General features: G+C 38.9%; 1 protein-coding gene across 4 annotated transcripts; it reads right to left on the bottom strand.

Annotated features, from left to right (window-relative positions):
* Positions 1-445: 445 nt before the first annotated feature.
* On the bottom strand, positions 446-7,791 carry LOC103708705 (jasmonoyl--L-amino acid synthetase GH3.5-like). 4 transcript variants are annotated; one of them, XM_026806212.2, is made up of 5 exons: positions 6,536-7,791; positions 6,099-6,453; positions 5,895-5,996; positions 3,527-4,350; positions 446-1,151 (listed from the first exon to the last, which is right to left on the bottom strand). In XM_026806212.2, exons 2-5 carry the CDS (start codon positions 6,389-6,391, stop codon positions 607-609), a joined length of 1,764 nt encoding a protein of 587 aa, XP_026662013.2. In that variant the 5' UTR covers positions 6,392-6,453; positions 6,536-7,791; the 3' UTR covers positions 446-606. The 4 variants fall into 4 exon arrangements, with proteins under 4 accessions (XP_026662013.2, XP_026662029.2, XP_008792017.2 ...); XM_026806228.2 differs by having other exon boundaries at positions 7,477-7,791; XM_008793795.4 differs by having other exon boundaries at positions 7,486-7,791.
* Positions 7,792-20,295: the final 12,504 nt, after the last annotated feature.

Genomic DNA, 20,295 nt, shown 5'->3' with positions numbered 1-20,295 from the left:
ATTTGGGCTAGCTGCGGCAATCTTTTCACACTTCCATGCTTCCTATGCTCTCTGTGGGGGAAATCAATTGGTGGGTTGGTTGGCTCCTGCAGCATCTCAGGCGACCAGGATTTTGTTGGTCACGCTCAATGCCTCTACAAGCTGATGAACTTGATAGTTGCTGATTGCCACGGCTGTCTTTCTATCAGAAGTTAATTTGTTTCTTTGCTCCTTCCTTGCGTACCTTGTTAAGGTTTGACCACCTCCCTCTTACAGCAGCTAGCTGCACCATATATATGTGATGCTTTAATTATTCATTCCCCAATCCTCTCTAGCATACTCAACACTAACTAATCCTCGATGAAGAACGTTCATTAAAGATTAGTGACAGTCTTCATTGAAGGCTATCTCTTCAACCACTCAGCATATTGTGTCCATATATCAAATGCACCACAAGAACAAGAACTCGAGAAAGTTGCCAATTCTTCCTCTCATTTCTTATATGACAGTATAACAATGGGGAAAGTTGAGGAACACTGCACCACTTGCAAGCTCAAGATACAAAGGAAAAACTAAACAAGAGATGCAGCAGCCTTATTACAGGATAAATACATGGCAAAATTGCTATCAGCCATATGCAGTGCTAAAATAGCTCTTCATAGTATTGCTGCACAGGATCTGCAGGACCTCGCTGTTAGATGTTCCCACGCAGCGCGGTGTCTTGAACTGGCTCACTGCAGCCCCAAGGCACAGGTAGTGGTCCAGAATCTTCTGGAAGGTTCCTCTTTCCACGACTCGTAGCTCGAGCGGTCCAATGGCCTGTGCCTTCCTTGAACTAATGTAGCCAGCGTCGACAAAGGATCGGTCCAAGCGGTCACAGCAGCTGTGCAGCACATCGTCGCTGCAGGCGTCGGCATTCAACTCCCAGAAGATCACGTAGCGACCAGGGTCTGCCGACATGTCAGCATGGCTTGTGAAGTCCACCAGCTCGAGCTTCTCTTCTGCTAAGAGCTCAGTGGCTTCTTCAACTGCTGATTGGAGGTCCTTCTCAGTGTTTTTATCAATGTTGACTGTAAGAAGTAGGCCTCTCCGGCACACAAACTTAAGCTTTGGAGTGGAGTTGTGGAAGCCTGCTACTTTCACGACATCGCCGAGCCTGTACCGGTATAAACCTGCCATTTCCACAAGAACCATGCATCTGAAAGATAATGGCTGAACATGTCCACAGCAAGAAATGATTCAAGGAGGATTGTCAATGTGCTAAGTCTTGGCTAGCCCATTATTGATAAGCTTTCTAGAGCAAGTGTGATTAAATACTTCATTCATGGTCAAAATGTAGGGCAAGAAGAAGAAGAAGAAATTACAGGATGGCTGGAAGAGGAGGAGGGATTTTCAAATGATCTTATTGCCACATATTTGAAGAAATTTATCAACACTACAACAATGTTTGGGTGGCATGCTCATGAAAAAACAATAAAACCAAATTTGCAAGGTTAAAGAGGGTTGCAGGTCAGGTATTTATGCCACCGGCACTTTGTGAGCTTGTATTTTTTGATTTTCTTGGATGTATTCGTACATTATTGTAAAATATTGCAGGCTGTACGAATTCAATTCAAGGCAGCAAGACCACAATTTAGAACTCTGTAGTAACCTAGGAAATTGTGGGAAACCATCTCGACTAACACCAACCCTCAGGTTGGTTGTCCTAGTGAAAGATGACCATCTCCTTTGACAGCAGGCCTACTCAGTTGATTTTTTCTATTATAATAGCTAATTAAGCATGCCCAGTATTTTAAATTCATATGATAAAATAATGCAAAATGCGTATTTGCATGTGGTTGGTTCTAGTTTCAACTTAGCGTTGCATAATTGATATTTATACTTACATTAAACAAGTTTATAAATGCAGCAAAACCAAGGTACAACAGGTTTTTATGACATAAACTTGCTGGTTGTAACATTTCAATGCATGGTAAACCTAACTTTATGCAATTTAGAATCATAACAAGGATAATTAAAACGATAGAAGGATGCTAGCTAGATTAGTTAGCCAATAAACTCATAACAAATAATGAAAACACTCACTAACCGACCATCCTCTAAACAATAACTTTCTGCTCCATACCTAACACAACATAAACCACGGTCTTAATAACTTAATTGACTTGCCAAACACATCGCTCCAGACTTCGAAAAAAAACCAAAAAGGCTAGATGACATGTGGCAAGTTAACCGACTACTAAAAGATCACCATCATAATCTTTCTAGCACGCAGAATTGTTTTACCATGTTCTTGATAGTTGCATGCTTGTAGCCTAATTTATAAAAATCTATTCAATAGATCGGCTGAAAAATCAAGAGTAAACTATCCACTTCAACAAACTAATTCCTTCAAAGTTTATCAATTATCACATTAGTGATTAGAAAGTTACATGCTCTACATCCAAGCCGGAGAATGTGGCTCGGTGAGCTGGTAGTCCAGTCCACTCCTAAACCAGAATAAGACTTACCTCTTTCTGGTCTCAACTTCATGTGATTTAATCTAACTTGTTCAGATCAACTTCGCATATATTTGATACTCGTTCTTGATAACAAAGTCAATAATTTCACTAGGGCTATTGAACATTTTGCTTATGACAATATCTACTTAAAAGCCCTGGCTCTTATCTAAGAACCAAAGCCACACCTATCTTAATCTCATGCTCAATTAAGTAGTAAATTAACAGATTTTTTTGAGCAAAGTAAATCAACAGAATAATATTATATTATGTAGTATGCATTTGCATGCCTCTATGTGACTTACTTGGTTGACATGTTTGATGCATCTCATTATGGGTGCGTCAAACAAGAAGCTACCTTCTAGAAATAACGTACCATGCTCCGCCACCAACAACTACAGCAATCTATGGTTTAGATGACCAAATTGACCCAAAAATTAAAGAACCAACTTTCAAAATAAAGCCTTGTTTTCCTTGCAGTAGTTAAGAAAGGCTTCCAGCCACTTTCTTTCTCGCGGAAAAGGCTCTTCCTATCACCTTTTTCTCCCTCGTAGTTCACACTACGAAGTGCCTCTGCAGTTGAACAGAGACGGCAAAAACAGGTCCCAAGAAAGAGGTGAGGCCTTGCGAAAGAAGCAGTCAATAGTCAATAAGCGCAACTATAAAAGTCTATCATGCTTAGTTCAAGAGGAGAAATAAAGAAACCAGCAACTGCATGCTTTCCCAAGCAAATGATAGAATTTAGAAAACTGAAGGGCCACTTTTAGGAAAATTAAAAAGATAGTAAAGCTCCAGCATCTCTGGATTTTTTTTTTTTTTTTTTTTTTTGATGCAATCTGCATCTCTGTTGTTATGCTGAAGTCGGTAATCAATTTCAGATTAGATAACAACACACGCAACATTGTGAATTTATGGTGCCATATTATCTGTCAAAGTTGTGCGTTAATTTCATTATCTTATACTGCACCTAAAAGTATGGAAAAAGAAGACGCTGGAGGGGGGCGCACACACACACATATATATATATATATATCAAGCAAGCATAGTACCTGCGAAATTTGTGATGATGATTTCATACTCTTCACCAACCTTGACTTCTGTGAGACCCACTGGCTCTGATTCTGTATAGTGGATAGTTGGAGCACTTCTCTCCAACTCCTGCTCCCTTGGCTTCTCCCTGAGAGGAATAAATTCAAAATAGCCAATATCAGGGAGAACAGCAAAGGTTGCAGATTCAGGAGGCAGTCCAGGGTCGGCATTAGCGCCTATCCACCCTTCAGAAGATCCATATTCAGCACTGATCAATGGTAGATTTCCTGCATAATGTCTTAATTTCTTCAAGTAAGGCTCCATGGATCCTGTCATGATCCCATACACATATTTGGCATTTGGCCAAAGCTCTGGAATCACACCATACCAGTTACTTAGACCCACGCATTTCTCGTATATCGAATCAGCCAGATCAGGATTGGGGCTTAAGAGTCCAGAAACTGATTCACGGATAGATGGAACAGTAATCCTGCTGGAGAGAACTCCCTCCCTGACGTCTGCACAAAGCTCTTCCCAGACCTGCTCGAATGTACGGAATGCATGAACGATGCTGTGGGCGAAGGTGGAAGAAATGAACTGGACTTCATCTGAGTAGATTAGCCCGCATAAAAGGTGGCAGTACAAGGACTGGTGGAAGTCGGGACCAAATATAACTGCATCAGGGCTGCAACATTGTGACTGGATATCGTTCATGGTGGATTTGAATTGTTCGCTGCGATATACATTTGTAGTGGCCGTTGTAGCGATGAGACCCCCTTTCGTTTTGAACTGTTTGCTGCTATAGATGAATTGTAGAGCTTTTCCATTCCCAATGGGAAACTCTCTTCAAGATTCAGAGCATCTCATTGTTAGTCGCACAACACCATGAAGCTAAATGAAGGTTAGCGTCACAAATGCAAGGCCTTGGTTTGAGTAGAATTGCTAGTTCCCATATCAGGAAAAAGCAAGGAAGGGATCAGCCTCCCTAATTTTGCACAATAAACATGCATCTAAAATTTTGTTTGCGAGTTGTCCCAGGAGGAATTCCAGGGTTCAAATCCTGAGTATTGCCCATAAATATAAATATATATATATATATATATATATATATATATATATATATATATATATATATATATATATATATATATATATATATATATATATATGTATGTATGTATGTATTGAAAAATAGCAAGAGAAAGCCACCAAGGTGGTAGCCCAGTTGGAACGGGGCGTTTGCTTCCAACCAAGTGGTTCCAGGTTCGAAACGCACGGACGTCGATTAAATTCGGGGACCGGATGCCCCATGCCTGGACACGGGGTCTGGAAGCGCTACTGGTCGGCTGGTAGCCTGGGTGGTGCCAGGTGTGACGTACTCATACGGAGGGTCGGGTCGGATAACTGAGCCGGCCCACGGGTGGGGATGGTATGAGTAAAATAGGTCGGGGTGCCCAACACACGACTCGGTCTACCCGCATCGAACATTCTCCTGGCGGGGTGGGGGCCCAGTGGTCGGGGCTGCTACGCGGGGGTGGGCTTGTCCCTTCCTCCCCCCTTCCCCTTTTTTTCAGCAAAAAAAAAAAAAAAAAAACAAGAGAAAGTGCTTCTCAGGAATTGACTTGCAATTTCATTCTAAAACTCCGAGAATGCATGCTTGGCTTGGTTTGGTTACTGGAAAACTGAGGGAATAAAAAAAAAATCAATATTGAATTTAAACTTGGGTTTCCTGTCCCTTGTTTTCACAGCATTCAAAAATCCAATTATACAGAAGAGAACATAGATCAATAGCCATTGGTATACCAGAAAACTAGAGAAGAGTAACCGAAAGGACCACTGAATGTGGACATCCAAACTTAGTTTCCTCCAGGTATAAAACATGGGACTGGGAAGCATGTTAAAGGTCTTGATAAACTGAAAAGAAATTGTTTTCAGCATGGAAAGGATAAAAGTGTCTAAACGTAAGTCGCAAAAACTAGGATTAATAAAGGCATCTAGCAGAAAAAAAAACCAACACATAGGTGGGGCAAAAAAAGAAAAAATCATTTTGCAACAACAATTACACATAAAATCAACATGATGCTTGCTTTCGAAGACATGCCCATGAATGGAACTCTAAACTGAAGGAATATGAGAACTTCCAATTACACAGTCGAGCCCTCAGTTTGGTATCGAAAATAGCAAGACCCATGATACTTCCATAATAAAACAGTTACAGGAAATAAATAGAAATGGCAGCTGAAAAGATAAAATATGTATTTTGAAAGAACATTGCATTAGAATAGCCGATGTAAATACCCTTATATCCTTAAGGACAGACAGATGCTTCATAACAATGTAATGAATGAAGTAAACTACAACCCATGTTCAAGAAGATTAACTCGGTACCTGTTTCTGAAAGCAAATGATAACCGATATATCTGCATTGTGGAATAGACCAATTCCTCATTGAACAGCAGAAGTTTGGGCTTTCCTTGTGTAGTGCCAGAACTATAGTGAGGGAAAATAGGGGGGTTAAAAAGACTAAGAATTATTAGCATGCCAGGCATACATCTTATAGGGAGTAGGCCAAAGGAAGTATCCAAAAGGTACCTCAATGATATAGATGTTACCGGCTTTCCTGTGAGAATGGGTGAAGCATCTCCATCAGCAATTCTCTGGATGTAAGGTTCGAGATCTTTGTGAGTAACCAATGGAACACAGGCTTTAAAAGTCTCAGGATCAGTTCTCCCTCCAAGACCCAGATTTTGCAAGTACTCTGCCTCGCCATTCTCCTCGAGAATCCTTCGAAGGGTCTCTCTCTGAACCCTCCCAGCATCCTTTGTCAAGGCTTCAAATTCCTCAATCACACCATCAATATTGAATTCCCTATTCTTCTCCGGCATCCTAAAGCTTATGGATTACCGTACCAGAAGTTACACCCAGCCGAAGCTAGACCTTTAAAATCCTGTGAAGGAAAAGGGAAGACTTCAATCGATGAGCATAGCCAAATATAAAAATAACTGTAACTGACATCACCAATAAACTACCGGGTGGGTCACACCTCCCGCTTTCATCATCAAAAAAGAAAAAAAACAAAACTGTAGTTGGCGTGAAGATACTGACAAAGGCATCATAGAGGGAAAAAAAGAGGTGATTTTCTAAGTTTTACAAGAAGCATTTCATCAAAATTTTTTTACAGGAAGCATTATAGTTAAAGAAAGTAATGGGTCGGACAGAAAAAGGTAGAAACACCATAAAATAAGGCTGAAGTCATCCTAATCAAGTCAAATATGAATAAAATTCGAAAATAAAATGAAAAAAGCAGCAAGAGGTGCTTACTTAGAAAATGAGAACAAAATCGGAGAGAAAAGTAGAGCGTTGTAAGTCCTCACTGAGGATCCAAGACCCAAAGAAAACTTTATACTGCAAAGAAGAAAAATACGTCGTAGATCTTTTGAAGTGTGAGCAAGTGGATGGCAGAATCGGAACAGACAGGAAGGGAGGAAAAGAAAACAGAATTATGGGTGCAAATCTGCAAAATTCTGCTACGATACGAGATTCCACCAAAAATCATCAAACAGAAACGGAGAGCTGCGAATCGTTAAACAGAAACCACATCGTCCCTCAATGAGAGAACAAATTCACTAGAAGAAAATATTGCTACCCAGATCAACAGAGAAACAAAGCATGCACTTTTTTGTTTTGATGTAAAAAGGATGTAATCTTTTACACAGCAACCACGACGTCTTTTAAAGAAAGAAAGAAAGAATCTACTCGTGAAAGATGTAATCTTTTACACAGCAACCACGACGTCTTTTAAAGAAAGAAATAAAGAATCTACTCGTGAAAGATGTAATCTTTTACACAGCAACCACGACGGCTTTTAAAGAAAGAAACAAAGAATCTACTCGCGAAAATAATGATATGATTCGAAATCCTTGAAAAGAAAAACGATGAGAAAAGTTTGTCTCTTGTGAATGCTTAGTACGAAGCGAACAGGAATCGAGCCGTCCGCTCCATCTTGACTGCGAGCAATCCGAGGCACCGAGAGGTGCGCTCCGTGAGCTGAGCTCTCTCAGGTCGTACTCGTATTATCCGGATTGGAGTCGGGGAGGAGCAACAGGGACCTCTCGATTCTATGCCGGCTTCCTTCCAAAAGGAGTCGAAACAGAGAACAAGACAAGGAGCAGCATCTACTGTTTGTTCGCGTGGGACTGGAACTCGGAACTCAACACACGCACGCAGAGAGAGAGAGAGCGAGCGAGCTTGCTTCTCCGATTTGGTGAAGGATTTCTGTGTTTTGGGGGAAGATTTGAGGAGGGAAGCGCCAATATATGGCCGCGGGACGGAGATCCGTGACGGCCGTTAACCTTCATCCGGAAATGCCTCTGCTTATTACTAGAATTGCGAGAATACCATTGTTCGGTTGGGGGCAATTGAGGTGTCGGGCGACGTGGACGTTTTTTTAATCGCCGGTTGGAAATCATGGATACCAGCCCCCGTTCGCGGTGGGATAGTTACCGGATAGCGTTATCCCCACCAGGGATAGCGTGAGCCGGAATATGCAGCTTTTCTTTCCGTTGGAGTTGGATTCTCCTCTTCCGGCAATAAAGACGCCGCACATCCGAGTAGACTGACCCAGATATGGGGTGTTGTGGTTCAAATTTGGCCCGAGGGTGACCACGCCGGTGGAGCCGAGGGAGCCGCCGGTGCTGAAAAGGGAAAGATGGAAGCCATCTCCTACGCGACGGCCGCGAACTTGCACAAAGCCTCACCGATGTTCTCGGTAAGGACCCTCCGACGGTTAAGTTAGAGTGGGTAAATTTGGTCTAGCCAAAGATTCCTTAGAAATTACCTGACCGAGCTATTTATAGCCTCAGTGGAGTGGCCCAGATGGCGGAGGTACTGTTAGCCCTCATCATGAGGGGACGTGGCTCTGAGCCGGACGGCGCGCAGCTCAGGCTGGCTGGTGGCGTGCGGTACAGCTCGTTCTTGAAAACAGTAGGATGTTGATAGTCACAGCAGGGTATGGCCGGAGTAGTCAAGGTACTGTCTGACTGCTGTTGACCGGTTATGGTGACATGACACGGTAGTATGGTGAAGTACGGCCATGTAGGTGGGCGTAGGCCCGCACATGGGTGTGGTCATTGGCGAGGCCGAGCTCGTTAAGTAGTCGCGTCATGCGTTTGACGAGGTCGGCTTGGCGGGTGCTAGGAGTAGCTCGACTTCCCGGATTCCGAGATGTGCTCGGTGGAGCGCCCCGAGCTCGAGAGTTGGAGCGTATTGCTGGGGTTGGCGCCCCGAGCTTAGTCGGGGCGGGTCGGTAATTGTCTGGAGTACCCCGAATTTGGTCGGGGGAGTCGGCGAATATCCGGAGTTGGTGGAATTTTCGGCGGAGTTCCAAGGACGAGCGGGCCCTGGACCGAAATGAAGATTCAGCCGATTGTCGTTGATGTTTACCGGACCGAAACTGGACGGCCTTTTAGTTGTGGGCTGGACGATCCATTTTTCTTTCTATCATAGGGATATTGTAATTTGTGATTGGCCATTGATGAGAGATGAATGTAATTATATTCTTATTTAATTTATGCAATAATAAACAATAAATTATCGAGAATTATTAAATAATAAATTATTTAATATTTGAGAGCTAGCTTTCTGTGGGATTTATACTCAGGTTACCTTATCGAACGGTTAGTTTCAAATGATTTGAAAAGGAGGTTATGTTGGCCCTTTAGTTTCAGATCAAACCACGCAAGGGAATGAATAGTTTCGATAGCACGAGGGAATAGGAGTTTCTGTTTGGCTAAGATAAAATATGCCATTTGACGGAGTTGTGTAAAGGCTGCAATGATTGGGATCTACCCAATTTTCTCCAAGAAAAGTTTGACATCGAACTTGCCAATTATGATACGTATGAGGCTAGACATGTGAATAAGGATACTAGTTTGCAGGATATCTATATAGGTTTGGGTGTTGTTTTTTTTTTCGTTATAATCCCAGCTTTATTTTTCCAACTATTAAGGAGTTAGATAGAAAGCGACTATATTTAATGCTGGGTGTGATGATTACAAAAGAAGGTTGTGGGTGCTAGTCAGCATTAACGTCTTTCCACAGCTACTAAATGATCAGACTCTCACTCAAACAAGGATTAGTTGTCTATGGAGGGAAAAAAAAAAAGGTTTTTTTAAGAAAAAAGAACTCCGACGAACAAATGTCGAATGTATTTTCTGAAAACAGAGAAATTTATACATGAATTTTATTTTTCAGACAAGCATTTCTAAACATTTGCGAAGAGTCCTCTCTAGGGATTCTTAGTGGAGGAAGGGAAACAAAGTAGTAGGAGTCAATGGAAGTTGACGTACACTTCTCTCATTTTTTAGATTTTCAAGATATAGCGTACTTGAAAGGAAGTCTTTAGAGTTTTGATAATGTAGGATTTATGGACTTCATAAGCACTTTAATTTTCTGGAGGTGTCGGATTTATGATTAAAAATTTTTTTGGCACACTAGTAGCAGCTGACGGTCGTCGTACGCCAGAATTTACCGTTGTTAGGGTAGAGCTCCGGGCAGCGTGGGAAGGCTTATCTTATACGAGGCAGGTACTTGATGCTGAGCGGATGCATCTGGAGGGAGATTCATCAATGGTGATCAACTGGATACGGGAAGCAAACAGGTATGACGATGGTCATCCTCTCATCCGCGAGATCCATAGACTGGCTCGGGAGATGGACGATTTTCAGATAGCATGTAACAAACCAGGACCTCACCCAAAATGGCTAGCCGGAAGGTATTATTTGGGTTTCTTGATCCTGTATAAGTATCCAAGATCTATCCAGCGAATAACCGATGTGGGGCTAAACACACGCCCGCACGGATCCTCACATACTCCTTCCGTTCAAGCCCTAACGTCCTCGTCAGGCTAAGGGTTCAAATCCATTCAAATCTAATCACAAACACTATGATCGTTTCATGGTTAGCCTCAATGGATCCGTGCTGCAGTGTCCCCTAGTCCATATAGATTATGGGCCGGGTCCGCTCTAATACCATTTGTAACAACCCAGGACCTCACCCAAAATGGCTAGCCGGAAGATATTATTTGGGTTCCTTGATCCTGTATAAGTACCCAAGATCTATCCAGCGAATAACTGATGTGGGACTAAGCACACGCCTACACGGGTCCTCACATACTCCCCCCGTTTAAGCCCCGACATCCTCGTCACGCTAAGGGTTCAAATCTATTCAAATCTACTCACAAACATCACGATCGGTCCGTGGTTAACCCCAATGGATCTGTGCTGCAGTGTCTCCTAGTCCACATAAGTTATGGGCCGGGTCTGCCCTGATACCATTTGTAACAACCCAGGACCTCATCCAAAATGGCTAGCCGGAAGGTATTATTTGGACTTCTTGATCCTGTATAAGTATCCAAGATCTATCCAGCGAATAACCAAAGTGGGGGTAAACACACGCCCGCACGGATCCTCACACAGTACATATGTTTAGGGAGGCGAACCGGCCTGCAGACTGGGTCGCCTTCTTTATTGGCCGGCATGCTGGGGAGGTCCTTTGGACTTTAGCAGTAGACGCTCCTCTCTTCTCTATGTTCTTTACTTTCTCGTAATTTGGCAGGATGTACTCACATTAGAGCTTTATAAATTGCCGTCTTCACCACAAAAAAAAACAAAAAGGGTGATGGCAGACCTTATTATCTCCCCCTCCCTCCTACACACCCCCCCCCCCCCCCCCCCCCCTTCTCTCACACAGGCAACATTAAAGGTATTTTCAATATTTTGCAAAAACAATGAAAGTATTATTAATGTCAAACATTTGAAAGCACCTTCTTTCATTCAAACATGCAGGTGGTGGAATTGCATACACATATATAAGCTAATCGGCAGTCCAGGCATGTCTTAGATTTGATATGATGTGCAGTGTTCTAAGTATCATGTTGAAATATTTAACAGTAGTGCTAAAGTGAAATATAGACTTTAGCTGCAATCTTCGCAATAGGAATAAAAAAAAATACTTTTACTATTGGAATCTTGCAATGGTTACAAAAATTTTTAAAAAATTCATATTGGTATTTTGATGGATAAACACCCATTCTAACTTTTGGTATCGATACAAAAAAAACTATAGACTATAGTCTTCATGCACCTTGTTGAAAGCAACTTTATTTGTCGTGCATCTATTTTTTTGATAAATATTTGTCATGCAGCTAATTAGTTTGAATGTTACAGGCCTTGTTTTTGAATACATATTTGTCATGTATATAACAAGTTTGAATTTTACGAGACCAATGTAGCAACAGTCTTAGTTGGCGTTTATCACAAGCTGTAATATTAGTGGAAGTGAGGTCGTGATGAATGGAGCCAAGGGTCAAAGCTCTTTGAATTGCGTCACTTTAGAGGCCATGTTTCACATTTGTTTGTATCGATCATACTCCGCTGGATACGGCTAATAATCCCAGCCCGTCATCAAATACCGATACTATCTTTCATTTTATTTTTATTAGATAGAATAATAGATTCTTTGGACCGTATAATCATTTTTATGAGAAATTTTGAAGGAATAAATAAAATTTTAAAATATTATTTTATTCAAAGGGAAGTACAAGTGAAAGTGGTAGCCGTTATCTATCCTATCCTGGCAGGCGTAATTTTTTTCAATACAATGTTCAAAATATTCATTTTTATGAAAAAATTAAAAAAAAATCTTTTCTTCATTGTTATTTCCAATTGTAGAGAGAAACAGTGATAGTTGCTCCCACTATTCTTTTAAATCCACCAATACTATTTTTAGAGACTTTGAGATTTTGAGATAGAGCTGAAATCAGATTGGATATGGATTGGATACTACCACATCCATGTCCATATATGTTTTACTTGAATATAAATACAGGTGAGGATGTTAGTCGGATGCAAAAATTCATTTCCATATTATTTTAAATAGATATGGATACAAATCGAATACTAAAAGTATGGATATAAATCAGATAATTAAACTTTATGACAATAGAATCAATGATATTACTAAGTGAATGATAAATTAAGTTAATAGTATGTTAATATGGTTATTTATATTTTAAAAAAAATTATAAATTTTATATAAAATTAAATAAAGTTACAAATGAAATTGGATATTCGGATACGAATCAAATAGTTGTCTATCCATACCCATATCCATTTTTTTTTACATATATGGTTACAGATATGAATATTAGTTGGATACTTAAATTTCTATTGATATTCGAATAGACTCGGATACAAAAGTGGATTCGAACGAATATTATTCTATCCACTTTCGCCCTTAGTTTGAGACAAATAATGACTATTGAAATTGTTAGAGAGTAATATCTTGTGAAGCTAGTAAGTTTTGCTGGTGTTGATATTGCGATGATCCGTGCGGCTAAGTACTTATGCAAGACTAAGAAATTCAAAAAAATATCTTTCGGGTAGTCAATTTGGGCGAAGTCCTGAGTTGTTACAAATGGTATCAAAACGGATTCGGTCCATGGCCTTTGTGGACTAGAGGATGCTGTAGCATGTGCTCGTTAGGGTTAACCACAGGCTAACTATGGTGCTTGTAATTAAATTTGAATAGATTTAGATCTTTAGCCTTGCGATGACATCAGGGCTTAAACAGGAAAGTATAGGAGGATCCATGCGGTTGTATATTTAGTCCTACATCGGCTATACACTAAGTAGATCTTGGGTATTTATACAGAATCGAGAATTCCAAAAAATACCTTTCAACTAGCTATTTTGGACAAGATCCTGAATTGTTGCAGATATAAAAGATCTCATATCTAATCTTATCTTTACTACATTTAAATTTTCTCTATTTTTTGAAAAACCAAAAATTGCTTTATAGTTATTGTAATAGTAATCCGATTGCATGTGATTATACCGTCCCTGGGCAATGCAAAAAAAAAAAAAAAAAAAAAATCCACCGAATAGGACTATTTAATTAGTTATTAATTTGCGAAAATAGGCTATGTTATTTATAAATAGTGGGTACCTACACTTGGAGGCATCGATTGAAGTGACAGCCCCATGCACCATGCTTGTGAGGAGTGCTGTTCATGCTGTTTTCTGTTCTAGGTTGATCTGAGAAATCCCATCCCTTGTGATGGTGGAAACGCTAGCTCGCTCTAGAAAAAAGGAGCCCGTTAGCTTGGTGTAAATGGGATTTAAACTAGAGGAATTGGGCAGCAGCAGAGGCCAACGACTTGGCGCACAAACCATGCAAGTTTTTTAATTACTTACGATCCATGCATGTATAATTATGAAAGGTTATTATGTGCAAGTGAAACCTTCCTAAGTATGCTCAAACATTGCAATGATTGCAATTTTATGAATTTAAGATCAAACATCTGTAGCACAGTGTCTTGTGTCCCAAAGCATATCTATGAGAGGAGCAAGCAGTGGAGTTCAATGAAATCGCAGAAGAAGTTGAAATGCCCTGTGAAGTATTGTGGGCTCCATGTTTCCCGTCGGTTACCACAAAAGAAAAGTGGAGCCGGCTGACTCGTACCAAGTGGAAGAGCCGTCGTTTAATGAATAAAGGTTACTTTAAGAGTAAGAGGTTAATCGATCTCCTCTAACAATTCACCTCGGCATCTCGATGTCAGGCTCTTTGCCACCTAGAACTATAGCATGTTCCAAAAGTTGAATTGTTTGCTCATTAAAATGGTATGTGAGCTGATTTAAAATGTCGTGAGACGGGTCGGTCTATATCCAGTATGGGTGTTAGAGCATTGAGAGAATCTTTCTCTAGTACGAGAGGATTGAAAAGGACGCACCTCTTATGCGCCTGTTATTGTGCCCATAGTAAATATTGGGTAGCTAAGTACGAAGTGGATAACAACTAAGTATGTTGTGCGGAACACTTTTAGATTATGTAATATTTAAATTATATTAATAACAAAACATCAATGCTATGCTAATAGGAAGTTTTTAATATTTAAATTAGATGCAACAATTGGAATTCAGCATGTATGTGTGTTTTTTTTGAGTTTTTTTTTTTTGCAGTATGCCCTTCAAAATATACAAAATTATATAAATACCCTCATAAAATTATTATTTGCACATATATCTTCATAGAATACTTATTTTGCATATATACTCTTCTTTTTCTTTTTCTTTTTATGTATGTACCCATGTCATCTCACATCGTTAAAAATAAACGATTTAAATTTAAAATGACTGAAATATCTTTACCGGTAGATGCACAAAAACCAAACTTTATAAGGATATGCATGCAAATAGTAACTTTGCAAAGATATTTTTAACGCATATTTAGGAGGGTATATACTTAAAAAAATTCAATAAAAATGATCAAAATTCAAAAACGATAATTTAGTTATTCTTAATAAAAAAGGTGGCCAAAAAAAGATTAGCATTATTATGTCACGTGATCTCATTTTAATATCAACTATTATAGAATGAATTATGTTACTTTTACAAAATTTTTGCCTCAAAAATAAACAACTCAACATTTATAAATCACTAAAAAATATTTTACTAATCTAAGCATCAATAATTAATTTAAATTTGATATGATTTAATCTTTTAAAAATAATGAAGAATATATAAATGCTATAGATTTAATAATGATAATTATATCAAAATCAAATGAAAAATAGCATTGCCAAAATAATTACCTAATATTCTAACTTGACCGAGTCATGATCTTTAAAAAAAAAAAGACAATGTGACTCAATCTTTTTTTGACTTGTAGATCCAATTGAATCATAAGAAACTTAGCAAATTTCTCCAATTTTTGGTTTTTTAATAAATTTTTTGAATATATACCCTTCTAAATATAAAAAAATTACATTAATGTCCCCATACAGTTGCTATTTGCATCCATTGTAAAGTTGTTATTTGCATGTATACTTTTATAACTTTTTTTGCATATCTACCTATAAGGATATTTCCATTATTTTAGTTTATATGCATATAGTAATTTTATGAAGATATTCATATAATTTTATATATTTAAAAGGTTATACATGCAAAAAAAAAAAAAAGAAGAAAAAATTAAGTCAATTCAAGATTTTAGCCGTGAATTCTGCTGCTTCTCAAGTGTGCTTGATACTAATGTTTTTCCACCAAATCAAAGACAAGATAAAGACAACTTTAAATTACAGTCATTTGTAAGGAATACGGAGCGCAGGAGCATGGTCAGAGCTCGTTTGGAATTTTCCTACTTCCCAGGCGAGCAGGGCCAGCACATTGAGACATCAACGCCACGGAATCGTATCCATCGGCCTTTTCACTGACGACTTTCGACGTTTATCCGCTTGAAACTGGACCCTCTCAGACTTGGCATTCGCCATCTTCTGCCCTGTCCTTGGTCTCATACTATTTATCAGCAAATCTCTTCCTCTTTCTCGGTCACCATGCAGTGGATGTCTCTGGCATCTCGGTTTGTGCCCAAAATCTCCGTCGTAATAAATTGATTCTGAGAATTGGTCGATGTAATATTAAAGTATTCTAATGATTAAGTATTATAACTGACATTTTAGGATAATAAATAATTATAATCATATTATACATCATAATTTTCCCCCTTTTTTTTTGATTCCCATATATTGATTGAGATCCCAAAATATTTTTCCCCATATTTTCAGAACTTCACATCTCAGTCAAGCGATCTCATTTAGTTTTTTCCCATATGTTACATGTAGCTCGTTTTTTTTGATAGGCCTTCCTGCCGACAACTCCAACATACATTGTCCAATAGAAATGGCGTTACATTGTCCACATCTTTCGAAGTGTGAGCGTCCATTAAGATTAAAAACTAATCATAATTAAAGACTGCCCATCATTGGAAATTAAAACTATACCATCCATCTTGAGATAGCCTTGTGAACCTATGTTGGGATTGGATCCAATCCACCACACCCCCTATGAATTGCATTCCCATGCACATATATATGAGTGTGACTCACAAAATCCCTTAATTGTCCTCCCTAGCGGTTAAGGGAGGTTTATAAGTTTCTAGGAACTCGACAACTAAAACAACCCTCTAGTATGAGTCTACCCCTAGGCCTCTTTTAGTAGGATTTAGCAGTATTGATCCTCAATGCTCTTCACTCTATAGTTATGTCGGATAGCGACACTGAAACAAACTGATTCGCCAAATCTCCATCAACTTAGTAAGAATTCATGCAAATCCTCTATGATTATAAAGGATCAAAATGATTTTCCAAATCTTATTAAACTTGGAAATGATTCTTCAAATTTTCACAAGAAGTCAAACAAATCTTCTATGATTTCGTGACTATTATAGCAACATAAGAGATTCTTTCCTCTTATATCGAAAAGATTTTTCTATTATTTCTTATTTAAATTTTAAATATAATATTTTTTGTAATTTTGATGATATATAGGGCCATTTACTGTTATTATAAATATAATGACATGCATACTCAATTCTTACATTGAGATTGAGTCACCAAAAGTTTATTATCTTTCACTTTTGTCTATGCCCAACCTCTCATATTTATCAAGAAAGGAAAAAACATTCTCTGGGATGCAATGATAGCCGAATAGAGGAGCCATTCCACTCTTTTTTTCCCCTTCCAGTGCAAGATGAGCTATTCTACTTGGGATCCTACTCATAGACCGAGGAACCATGGCTATGCTCGATGGCTGCCCATTCCTCAGCACTGTCATATATGACACCTAAGGATACCTTATTTGATGACCATCCATCTTCTAATAGTACCCGTCGAGCACTGCATCGGCGTGCTAACCGCACACAACAGTGGATCTATTCTTCTACTCATATTGCTTTTATTTTAATTTTTTTTTCTATATAGAAATTAAGGATCCAAATGCCTAGTGAGTCAAAGCCTTGCTAGCATGGTAGCCAGATCCGCAAAATCCGTCCAAATTGCTAGCAGAAAGGCTTTGGCTTTATATAATGTCATCACGAGGGATCAGGAGTCAACATATTTTACCCTAATTTGTAAAAAATTATAAACTAAGGTTGTTGCTTGGTTAATTAATAGTTTGCAAGGTGGATGTAGGCTTGGTCAACCACATGAATTTGAGTGATAGGGACCTCATGGCGGCTAGGACATGAAATTCTATAGATATCACGAAGATTAAATACTTAACACCAGCAAAAAAATATTGCTTCATGCTATGGATGTGAGCCGCCCTTCTTGAAGATTCAATTAAAAACCTAACAACTCGCTCATATAGTCATATGGAAAAAATACAAAAAAAAGGAACCATAGGAATGTATATATAGGTCATATCCCATTAAGCCATGTGCCATCAACCGTGATTGTCATTTTGGGAGACCTAAAGAATACTAGTAATAAGTTGAGGGACTGAAAATTACTGATAATAAATTTGAAAGCATCCCTTTAACATGCAATAACATATGAACCTAGTTACCATACTTTTTGGAGGTTTTGAGCTTGCATTTTGAATTGTATGTTTCTGAGGACTGAAATCTAGATAATTAAAGCATGAATGAGTCATCTTCTCTTCCTCTCAAAAAAAATTATTTCATAAGATCTTGAAAAGCTATAAGAAGCGGATTCTTTAACAAAACCAATTATCGATAGTTAATTCTCTGCTACTACTTCGTAGCTTTTAAATTGTCACGCATTGCTTGCTATTTTCCTTTCTTATGTTCTGCAGTTGCCACCACCTTCCTCTTATGTTTTGTAATTGCCACCACTTTAATTCTGTCTAAAATAAATAACCTAGTTTTTCTATAACTAGAACTCTTTGAAAAGCTTTAGTTAGTAAAGTAATTAACAAGTTACGACGGATTTCATAATTGAAATCCTTCACAACCGTGGCCGCTAGTGCTAAGTTGGCATGCCATGATATGTTGGGATTTTTTAGATGGGAGGTGAGCATAAATTTATATCGCCATCCATTTGAGGACCTATTGATTTCAAGAGAAGAGTGATTCAGTAATCATACCGTCTAGGTGGATGGTGCTCCCTAGTTATTTTAACAACATGAAGAAGGGAAACAAAACCTCGCTTGAGTATATGAAAACTAATCATGCAATAGCTTTATTTGCAAACGATCTATAACCTTTCTTCTAGTGCAGTCGAAAATCCTACCGACCAGCCCTTTTTGATAGACAGATGTGATTGAATGCCACATCCATATGGCAAAAAATTCCTTTCACTCCATATAATTTTTCTTAACAAGAATTGCATCAAGAAATTCTTGCGCTCTTTCCGCATATTGATTAAAAAAAAATACTGTAGCAGTATAGAAATCTCACATGAAAATGTCATACATATAGTACGAAACTGTTCAATGGAACCCATAGTTACTGTGTTAAATTTTGACTGCAACTGACGTACCGATGAAAGAGTTAGATATCCGCCGTATGATTTTTGATATGCTGCCATACATGCATGCACGCATCTTGATATGTTCATCTCCCGACCACCTTTGGCCTTTGCAGAGGGCAAGACGCCAGGGAGTGCACGTAAGCGTGGAATGCTCCATATGCATGCATCTTATCAACGTCTTCGCAGTTGCTGGTCTTGTCGGAGGCAGTCGAATATTAAATTGCTGGGATTGGAATGGCAATTGGATATAGAATTATAGATGACAAGGAAGCACAGCGGCCATTGTTGAGAGGCATGGCCCCCCAGGCCTCGGTACCTTCGCCAAAGCCTATCAAAATCTGACGACCATACATTAAACTAAAATCTCATGCAATGCAATTCACGCGGCAGAATAGAGTGACAAAAATGTAGTTGTTTTCAGTTCACATGGTTTGCAAGAATAAAGACCTACAAGATCTATATTTTTCTGAATTTATTCAAAAAGGCGTCCATATATGGATCATGAGGTTGAAGGATGGGTCCAATGCTCCTCGAATCATTTGGTCGTCTAACGCGGCATTTGATCATTTGTTTTCTCGCAAAATACTCAGGATAAAGGGCACACATGTAGATTGTAGATTTGTCATCATCGGTTCAATCACTTATATCATGCTTGTTAAAGCATCACTCATGGTTCATAGAATGTTGAATGATTAAAGAATTTAGCATGCATCAAGTCTGTCCTGTTTTCGTTAGGTCAAACACCCCGTTGATGACAGATTTCATGCATCCATAGATATGACGACAAGGGCCGCGCGCGCGTTGTTCCATCGGTTTCACTTTTGAGATGGAATGTGGCCAAATTCCACAGCCTACTTCAGTAGGAGATGGACCATTCATCCCTGGCTAGCCTCATGGTGGTCCTACAGAGATGGGTTAAAAAAGGCAAATAGGACGCCCTTCGTTGATGAGATCTGCCTTGGTATGATGAAAGGAAATCACGACAGTTTCTGCCAATCTTCCGCCATCTTCCACTGCCTTTTGAGTTTGCCTAATGAGAGTACCTATAGCTTGTTACATGAGCTTAATATTTTTTGAGAACCCATGTGGATGAATATTTAGTTCCACATCAACTATGTACTAATTAACATCTTCTAGCTAGTATGTATGAGTAAAGTTCTAAATTGTTACAAATAGTATTAAAGTGGATCCATTCCCTAACCTATATAGATTAGAAGATACTGCAACACAGGCATATTTAAACTGGTCAAAATTAATTGTAGTATTTGAATATATTTGGATTCTTAACTGGGTGAAGATGGCAGATCTTAAATAGAAGGAGCATTTAAGGATCTGTGCAAGTGAATGTTTAGTCCTACATCGATTATGTACTGATTAGATTTATTGGTGAAGTTTTAGATTATTACAAATGTTTGTTAATTAGCTATGTGATTATTTGCGGCATGTTAATAGTCAAATTTA

The sequence above is a fragment of the Phoenix dactylifera genome, chromosome 9 (assembly GCF_009389715.1).
Source record: "Phoenix dactylifera cultivar Barhee BC4 chromosome 9, palm_55x_up_171113_PBpolish2nd_filt_p, whole genome shotgun sequence".
Taxonomy (NCBI): Eukaryota; Viridiplantae; Streptophyta; class Magnoliopsida; order Arecales; family Arecaceae; genus Phoenix; species Phoenix dactylifera.
This window is presented reverse-complemented; position numbering and strand designations above follow the sequence as displayed.